The sequence below is a fragment of the Oryx dammah genome, unplaced genomic scaffold, assembly GCF_014754425.2.
Source record: "Oryx dammah isolate SB20612 unplaced genomic scaffold, SCBI_Odam_1.1 HiC_scaffold_29, whole genome shotgun sequence".
Lineage (NCBI taxonomy): Eukaryota > Metazoa > Chordata > Mammalia > Artiodactyla > Bovidae > Oryx > Oryx dammah.
The window spans coordinates 17,655,346-17,665,416 of record NW_024070213.1 but is presented as its reverse complement, the minus strand read 5'-3'; the positions used below and the strand labels follow the sequence as shown (position 1 = coordinate 17,665,416).

General features: G+C 39.8%; 1 protein-coding gene and 1 non-coding gene across 2 annotated transcripts; both read right to left on the bottom strand.

Annotated features, from left to right (window-relative positions):
- Window positions 1-122: 122 nt before the first annotated feature.
- C3AR1 (complement C3a receptor 1) lies at window positions 123-9,788 on the bottom strand. Its single transcript, XM_040235083.1, has 2 exons — window positions 9,604-9,788; window positions 123-3,518 (listed from the first exon to the last, which is right to left on the bottom strand). Exon 2 carries the CDS (start codon window positions 3,505-3,507, stop codon window positions 2,053-2,055), a length of 1,455 nt encoding a protein of 484 aa, XP_040091017.1. The 5' UTR covers window positions 3,508-3,518; window positions 9,604-9,788; the 3' UTR covers window positions 123-2,052.
- Window positions 4,446-4,518, bottom strand: TRNAG-CCC. Its single transcript has one exon. It is a non-coding gene; the product is annotated as a tRNA-Gly (tRNA).
- Window positions 9,789-10,071: the final 283 nt, after the last annotated feature.

The following is a 10,071-nucleotide window of genomic DNA, read 5'->3' as shown; positions in this document are numbered from 1 at the left end:
CTAATCGTCATTACAGCAAGCCTACAGCTACCCACTATGAGGTTTATTTGCTGTATGTTTAGAGATTATGATATATCCTGAGTGTCAAACAATTAAAAGGATCCATGAATCTCTGAGCCTTGCAAGGAACCATGGAGAAAGAAAGCATTTATTCACATCAAATATATGAGCAGATTAAACTGGAAAGCAGCATGACAAATCACATCATCTTGGATATCATTATTGTACAAGTGAGAGCATTCCTAATGATTTGAAAATTTTCCACATAGCACTTTATAACTCATTTGTAGTCCAGACCCTCCCCTCCACCACTTAACAAAGAACAGTGCTTTGCAAGTCTAAAACATCTCATTTTCTGTTTCAGGTTAAATCACTGGGCTCAGATGAGGCTAAGTTGTAGTACAAACAAGCCTAAAAATGTAGAGACTTAATATCTATACATAAAACTTCATATACAGAAAAAAATGAGAAGGTGATGGGGTTGGAGAATGCTTTTTTAAAAATGAAAGAAGGGTGGTTGGAATGGATCAACAAAGTAGAAGAAAATGTGTGCTTGTGAACAAATTAAAGGATCATGGTTAATGGATATTGGGATGCTGCATAAACACAAAATATGAAGGTGTTTAGAAAAAATTCTTCCTCTTCTGAAACAAAAAGTCATTTATCATGTACAAAAACTCCCATCATAAGGTCATGACTTAGAAATATGGCAAATTTCAGAAGGAAAATCTCAGATTGTGGTTTCAAGGGTTATCTCTGGGAAGTGGGAGTGGGAGGAAGGAGAAGCTGGCCAGAGTGGGGCAGGAAACCTCTTAGATTTCATTATGAGCATTGGTTTCTCTTTAAAAAACTGTGTGCATATATTACATTGGTAAAGATCAATTAACCCCAGATACATCTGATAATTTTGGTGTGGAAAATACACACCTACAGTCGTGTTTTTAGGAGTTGGATGGTAGCCCAGAGGGTACTCAGCTATTTTGCAGTGAATTCGAGAATAGTTGCCTCATCTTCTACTCATTCTCCTTTTGTTTGAAATAAGTTTCTTGGGAAGTAATGAGAGCAAGCGAGTCATTTGTGTTTTATGAAAGTATTGGTTATTGGAGGCAAAAGCCTGGAAGAAGATTTCGAGGCAGGAGAGAAGTAAGGGAATTAAGGAGCTTAAGAAAAAGAATGAAAGATAGATGCTTCTATCAATAAGCAGTTAGAGCAAACAAACAGAGGAGCCATCTGCCCAAACTGTGACTTATATACCATTTCATGAGAAAGTTCTTAGGTGCCCTAAGTAGTCTGTACACAATAGATGCTTATTCAGCTGTAATGAAGGCAACTCAATTCCTGTGTCCTGTATCCAGAAATATTCCAAGTAGCAGGCATCTGGCATTGTACTCTGCTCCCAACTCAGTCTCATAACTCCTTGTTTGTTTGTTTTTCACATGTTGCACCAGCTTTATTCAGAAACAGTCCTTTTAGAGCTGTTCCTTGTTTTTATAGACTTTTTCTTTTTGTACTTTTTTTTTTTCATTTAAAACCATCACCACTGCCATCACCCCAACAAAGCCACTGGATAAAAGATCATCTTTCACTCAGGGAGCACTAGAAGAAATAGTTTTAAATTGAATCTGGAAGGAAATTTAGAAAATATTTGACAATGGAAACATTATTTTTTTTTTAAACATCATTTTTAAGCAGACTGCGTTCTCATTTATCTCACAGGTGCTTTTGTTTGGGATCAAAATAGACTATCTTTACAGTGATTCCCAAGTTTAGCATTCATCAGAAACAAGAGAGCTTGTGCAAACACTCTTGGAACCCCACCCCCAGAGATTTCGGATTCAGCCAGCCTGCAGGGTGAGGGGCTGGAGAGTTTGTACTTCTGACAACTTTCAAGGTGATGCTCATGCCCCTCGTCTGGGACCACGCTTTGAGAACCTCCAGATGGATTCTTTGACAGTCTCTGCAAGAACCCCCCTGCTCCCCATCTCTCCCGTCTTTTAAGAAACATGTTGCATTTGCCTAAGAACCTCTGCTTAGGTCAATGGCTCCATGTTTTCATACAACTGTACTGATACTGTTTCTTTCGAAAGAGGTTTTGTTTTGGGGGCAGCTGGTAGAGTGTGTCATGTCCTCACTGAAAGCTGCCTCCAGAATTCCCTGCATGGACTGTCTTGCTTTTCTCCTAAAGTCCTTTCCCAGGAGAGCATAGAGGAATGGATTGAAGCAACTATTGGCAGATGCTAGAGCAAGAGACACATGGTCCCAGGACAACAGAGATTCCCCAAAGGAAGTGTCTGGGTCAGTAAACAATAAGAGGACTCCAACAATGTGGTACGGAGCCCAGCAGACAAGGAAGACAACCACCACCGCCATAGCCACTCTCAAGAGTTTGCTCCGAGACTTGGTGAAGCGGCTCCGACGCAATTTTAAGATAATGAGGCTGTAACAGGCCACCATGATGATAAAGGGCAACAGGAAACCCACCACTAGCCTACTGAAGGTTATGGCTACCTGGGGTGTTGGCACGTAATGATCATATGCAAATTGGCTGAAATAATCATCCTGGAAACCTTGTGATAGCTCAGATGTGTATAAGGAATCACTGGAGGCGTTAGAAAAAAACTCTAAATCAGCAGGGAGAAAAGAATCCGAGTTCTCCAGCGGGTGAGTTCGGTGATCTTCAATGGGAAAGTCACTGGAGAGTGTAGCTGAGACTTCATCAGCAGACTGAAATAAATCATAATGTGGTTGTTGAACAGATAATCTAGCTGAATCCGTAGGGAGTGAGTCTCTAGAAGTTCTTTGAAATTCTTTGGAATGGAGACCAGTGGTGGCTGCCCAAGGCCGATCCTTGGTTTGCAAAGAGAAGAAATCTAACCTGTCATCCATTTCTCCAGGCAGATCAGCAATGGAGCTGTCAAAAGTTCCATTTTCCAGTAGATCAAAGGTGAAGTCTGGATAATCTAATGAGCCATGGTGACCAAAATTGTAGCCACACATACTCTGGTTGTCTATCGTGAACGTTTCCCTATATACAAACGCAGGTATGCACATTACCAAAGCCACCACCCAGATACAACCACAGATAGTGCAGGCTGTTCCCGCGTTGCGATGATTCTGGCACCAGATTGGCCTGAGTACCAACAGACAGCGGTCCAGGCTAATGGCGGTCAGCAAGAAGACGCTGGCAAACATGTTGAGGATGATGATGGAGGGGATGAGCTTGCATAGGAACCAGCCATAGGGCCAGTGTCCTTGGAGAACCAAGTGGACCAGGGAGAAGGGCAGGGAGAGGCAGCAGATGAAGTCAGCCAGGGTGAGATGGAGAAACCAAACTGTGTTCACTGTCCGTTGCATCTTTAGGCCAGCCACCCACAGTACCAGCCCGTTGCCTGGCAACCCCAGTAGGAAAGTGACGCTGAGGATGACCATGGAGAGAATTGCGTGGGGTTCATCCCAGGCCTGTGAGTGTAGGTCAGTTGAATTGGTCTCAGCAGAGAAAGACTCCATTGCTCAAACTTCTGTAAAAATACAAACAAAAATATTAAAACTAAAAAAAAAGCATATTCATAGAATTCTAACTTAAAGATGGAGAGCCACAAAGACCCTAACACTGGTTTATTTTCTATTCCTTAACTTCACTTAACTTTTGAATTACTCAAAAACATACTCTGAAATACAGTGTAAAATCTACTGTACTGATATAGAGAACAGACTGTGGTTGCCAAGGGAAAGGGGAGTATTGGGAGTTTGGGATTAGCAGATGCAAACCAGTATATACAGGAAAGTTAAACAACGTGGTCCTACTGTATAGCACATGGAACTGTATCCAATATCCTGTGATAAACCATAATGGAACAGAATATGAAAAAGAAAATGTAAGTGTATAACTGAGTCACTTTGCTTTACAGCAGAAATTAACACAACATGGTAAATCAACTATGTGCTGTGCTAAGTCGCTTCAGTTGTGCCTGACTCTTTGCGACCCTATGGACTGTTAGCCCTCCAGGCTTCATCTGTCCATGGGATTCTCCACTGAAGAATATTGGAGTGGGTTGTCATATCCTCCAGATTGTCATGCCCTCCTCCCGGGAATCTTCCCGACCCAGGAATCAAACCCTTGTCCTTAAGTCTCCTGCATAAGGCAGGTGGGTTCTTTACCACTAGCACCACCTGGGAAGCCCTTGATTTCCTTACCACCCATCATTGCTTTCTTATTTGTTTTTTATGAATATAGCTTGGGTAAAATAGCTTGATTATTACACAAACGGAAATCATTCATGAAGAAAATTAGAAAACATAAACAAGCAAAAATAAGAAAATAAAAATATTATATACCACTAGTCAGTGATTACTCTCAAATATCTTTTAAAAAATATTTTTATTTATTTGGCTATGTCAGGTCTTAGTTGCATGTGGGATCTTTAGTTGCAGCCTGTGGGATCTAGTTCCCTGACCAGGAGTTGAACCCGGGCCCCCTGCATTGGGAGGGCAAAGTCTTATCCACTGGACCATCAGGGAGTTCCCACACTTTTAGTATCTTAATTTACATTTTTCTGGATCTTTATTCACATTCATATATGTGTACTATATGTATATATTTTTTTATTAAAAAAATTTAATGAAATTAGATTACACTGTGCATACCGGTATTTAAATTGTTTTAATTGTGGTGAAATACAATGGCTCAGTTGGTAAAGAATCAATCTGCAGTTCAGGGGATGTGAATTTGATCACTGGGTCAGGAAGGTTCCCCTGGAGAAGGGAATGGCAACCCACTCCAGTATTCTTGCCTGGAGAATCCCATGGACAGAGGAGCCTGGAGGGTTACAGTTGGCTTGAAGTGAGTCAGACATGACCAAGCCACTAAACCACCACCACCACATGTAACAAAATTTACCATCTTAACCATTTTTAAGGATACAGCTCAGTAGTGTTGGTTTTTTTTACATTATTGTACAGTCAATTTCTAGAAATTTCTCATCTTGTAAAGCTGAAATTCTCTATCTTTTAAAAAACAGCTCCTCACTTCCCTTTCCCCGAAGTCCATGGCAATCACCAGCCTACTTTTGGTTTCTGTGCGTTTGACCACTCTTAGTTGTTCAGTCGCTCAGTCCTTTGCAGCTCTTTGCAACCCCATGGACTGCAGCACTCCAGGCCTCCCTGTCCATCACCATCTCCCGGAGCCTGCTCAAACTCATGTCCATTGAGTTGGTAATGCCATCCAACCTTCTAATCCCCTGTCATCTCTTTCTCCTCCTGCCTTCAATTTTTCCCAGCTTCAGGGTCTTTTCCAGTGAATCAGCTCTTTGCATCAGGTGGCCAAAGTATTGGAGCTTCAGCTTCAGCATCAGTCCTTCCAATGAATATTCAGGATTGATTTCATTTCAGATTGACTGGTTTGATCTCCTTGCAGTCCAAGGGATTCTCAAGAGTCTTCTCCAACACCACAGTTCAAAAGCATCAATTCTTTGGTGCTCAGTTTTCTTTATGGTCCAACTCTCACATCCATACAATGACTACTAGAAAAACCATAGCTTTGACTAGATGTACCTTTGTCAGCAAAGTAATGTCTCTGCTTTTTAATATGCTGTCTAGGTTGGTCATAGCAAGCATCCTTTAATTTCATGGCTGCAGTCACTGTCCGAAGTGATTTTGAAACCCAAGAAAATAAAGTCTGTCACTGTTTCCATTATTTCCCCATCTATTTGCAAAATGTGATGGAATCGGATGCCATAATCTTCATTTTTTTGAAAGTTGAGTTTTAGGCCAGCTTTTTCACTTTTCTCTTTCACTTTCATTAAGAGGTGCTTTAGTTCCTCTTTGTTTTCTGCCATAAGGGTGATATCATCTTCACATCTGGGGTTATTGATATTTCTCCCAGCAATTCTGATTCCAGAGTGTGCTTCACCCAGCCCAGAATTTCTCATGATGTACTCTGCTTATAAGTTAAATAAGCAGGGTGACAATACACAGCCTTGATGTACTCTGTTGCCAATTTGGAACCAGTCTATTGTTCCATGTCCAGTTCTAACTGCTGCTTCTTGACCTGCATACAGGAGGCAGGTAATGTGGTCTGGTAGTCCCATCTCTTGAAGAATTTTCCACAGTTTCTTGTGATCCACACAGTCAAAGGCTTTGGCATAGTCAATAAAGCAGAAGTAGATGTTTTTCTGGAATTCTCTTGCATTTTCTATGATCTAACAGATGTTGGCAATTTGATCTCTGGTTCCTCTGCCTTTTCTAAATCCAGCTTGAACACCTGGAAGTTCTCGGTTCACATACTGTTGAAGCCTAGCTTGAAGGATTTTGAGCATTACTTTGCAAGCATGTGGAATGAGTGCAATTGTGCTGTAGCCTGAACATTCTTTGGCATTGCCCTTGTTTGAAATTGGAATGAAAACTGACCTTTTCCAGTCCTGTGGCCACTGCTGAGTCTTCCAAATTTACTGGCATATTGAGTGCAGCACTTTCACAGCATCATCTTTCAGGACTGATTACTCTAGATCCCTTGTATAGATGGAATCGTACAGCATTTGTCTGTGACTGGCTTATTTCACTTGGCAAAATGTCCTCAAGGTTCATACATGGTTGTAGTGTGTGTCAGAATTCTCTTCTTTTTTTAAGACAATAATATTCCACTGTATGTGTGTACCACATTTTATTTATCCACTCATCTGTCGATGGACATTGGAGTTACTTCCACATTTTAGCTATTGTGGATGCTGTTGCTATGAACTTGAGTGTAAATGCATATTGTTTTATATAAACTGCTTTCTTTGATCACTTTTATCATTTAGCAGTCTCCATATTTACAGTAAGACTTACCTTGATGAATATTCAGACTTTATTCTCCTCCCTCATCTCCCAAATAACCCTTATAGCTGATTTGTCAACAGTTGTATCCAGTTAAGGATCCTACTTTGCATCAGGATATTTCTTAAGTCTTTTAAATTAGCAGCTTTTCTTTTTCAAGAATACTGGCTTGTTTGGGGGTCTGTTGTTCTCACCAGCTACTTCTTAACCCTTTGTAATTAGTCTTCTATCCCATCACTCTGCTAAAACTGCCTCTAGACAACAAATACAAGCATCTTTTCCTCTATCTTTATCCTCCACAATATCCCTATTATTTTACACTGGCTTCTTATCACTCTTTTTCTCTTGGCCTCTGTGACATAACACTTCCCTAATTTTCTTTTCTTTCTTTTTTTTTTTTTTGGCTGTGCTGGGTCTTCGCTGAATCATGTGGGCTCTCTGGTTGTGGCTCAAGGGCTTAGCTGCCCTGTGGCACGTGGGATCTTAGTTTCGCGACCAGGGATTAAACCCACCTACCCTGCATTGGAAGGCAGATTCTTAACCACTGGACTGCCAGGGAAATAACTGTAGTTTTTAACATTCCCGTAAACATACCTTACTACTACTACTACTACTGCTAAGTCGCTTCAGTCGTGTCCGACTCTAAGCGACCCCATAGACGGCAGCCCACCAGGTTCCCCCATCCCTGGGATTCTCCAGGCAAGAACACGGGAGTGGGTTGCCAATTCCTTCTCCAATGCGTGAAAGTGAAAAGTGAGAGTGAAGTCGCTCAGCCCTGTCCGACTCTTAGCGACCCCATGGACTGCAGCCCACCATGCTCCTCCATCCATGGGATTTCCCAGGCAAGAGTACTGGAGTGGGGTGCCATTGCCTTCTTTCCTGAACAACTCACTATTCCAAGTCAATGTCATTTTCTACTCCTTGGCGACTGCTGTTTACTTTGGTCTGGAATGATGTTCTCTACCTTAACCTCCTCTTTCCTCCATTCTTAATCACTGTTGAAATCCTAGTTATGCTGAAATCCTAGTCATTCTTCAAGATCAAGCTCAAATATATTTTCCTTGAAACCTCTCTTATAATCCCAATCATAATTTACTTCTTCAGCCTCCTAAATTTTGTGTGTGTATGGCGGGGTTTGAACCATTTTTTGTATTCTCCATGCAACGGTGCATTTTGTTCTGCATTACAATTATTTTCATGGCTGTCTTATCTATTATTCTAGTCTTAAGTTTCATAATGGTAAAAAAAATATCTTATTTCTAAATGCTTGCTCCACAGAATTTAGCACAATGCTTTGTAAGACGTAAGGGTTAAAGATTACTTGAATGGATGGATGCTCATACTTGGGGTTTCTTTTCTTTTTCTATTAAATTAAAATTTTAAATTCTTATTCAGTTAATTCAGTAAGGATGCTATCTCTTCTAACTTCCTTTTTTTGTTTTCCAGTTCCCAATTCTTATTGGCTATAACAGCATTTTATGTTTCCTTTGGTAGAAACCCAGAATACCATATGACTTGTTCTGCTGAGTTGACTAAATGCTAGCAGAGGGATTAGCAGAAGTTAAAATAACAAGAAAACAAAATAACAAAAAAGAAGAAGTGCTTCTCATTCTCCATTCTGTAGCCTTGCTTATTCTAACATTCGAGTCTGTCAGGTTCACTTCCTTTGCTGTTGTGCATGGCAGCTACCTTGATCACCTGTCCTGCACACATATTCACGCATCGATTCATAAAATATAGAGAGATGGAGACAGTCACAGAATTCAAGGGCTGAAAAGAAAGTTAGTAATTATTTCTTCTTGTTTCTATTTTTATTTTGTAGTTTTGGACACTGAAACTCAACAAATTAGGGGGCTTTTACATAGTCACAACTAAGAGTGATCTCAAATCCTAGGTCCAATTATTATCAGGCCAAAACTCTTTTTATTACAAATAATCACATAACAGAAAAGCCTTTGGCATTGCTAACAGAGAAAGGCATCGAGAGCAGCACAATAATAAAGAATAATAAGGAAGTAATAAAGAATGAAAAGAGAAAAATTCCAATGCAAAGAAACTGAATCATCTGGCATGAGCTATACTTTAAATATCACATTTTGAAATGAAAGTGTATCTGAATCAGAATCTTAAAAATCTTTCAGTTCAAGGTAACTTTTTATATTTCTCCAAGTGTTTGGTTGAAAAGTACCTCTGTATCTATTTTTTTTTTTTAAGTTTTCAATACTGAATTGGTTTTAGTTGAAAAGTAACTCTCTCTATATATATTTTTAAATTTTCAGTACTGAATTGACCAATCAAAATTAAAAAGATAAGTAATATCCTGAAACTAAAATTCAGCTATAATAGGGAAAGAAAAGTAGATACCAGAATCAAATACTAATAACAGGATGACAGAATCAGTAGCAATAAAGAATGAGGAAAAAAATAAAAGAGAAAAAGAGCAAAATGAAATAGAAAAATATATATATTAAGAAAAATAGATAATCACTGATTTGGAAAATGGAACTATTGGGAAAAGCTGGAATCAAAGATCAGAAGGAGAAACAGCCAATTTAAGAGAGGGGAAAATGATGTAAAAATTCAATATTAGTTTCAGAATGAAATGTAAACAGCGAAGATAAATAGAACATGGAATAGTTAGAAAATGAAAAAGGTGGACATGGGAATAAAGCAAAAGAAATAACAGTTGGGGAAAGAAGGGGAAATAGAAAATAATGACCTTCAAACCATTATCTACAATGAAGAGAACAAGCTGGGCATAAGTCATCAGGTGCATCTAGGTTTCCTTACCAAAAACCCGAGACAATAGCTGAAGGCTTCTGCACAGGTCTGGAGGTCCCCACTTGTCCTCTCTGGTCCCCACCCTTGACCACAGTCAGGTCCTGAAGTACAGTTGGGAACTTTGATGAGCGCCTCCTCTTTCCTCTCTCTCTTCGTTTCTGATAATAAACCAAACCCAACACTTTCCACTACTATCTGACTCCACAGGAAGAGTTTCAAAGTGAGTCACTTCTGAATGTCTCAGATAAGAAAAGTTAAAAAATAGAAGCGGAAGAGCATGGTTCTCAGAAGTTTTCAGCAGTACAGAGTATGGTTGAAGAAAGCACTTTTGTACATGAACTTCCCACTTGATAGGGTTTTGCTTTTTTGTTTTGTTTTAGAAAATGGTCCAGTGGTATATGAATGTGGGTGAGGAGTAACTAGCGGGAATGACCCTCACAACCCCATGTAATAAATCTCAACCAACATCTCTTATAT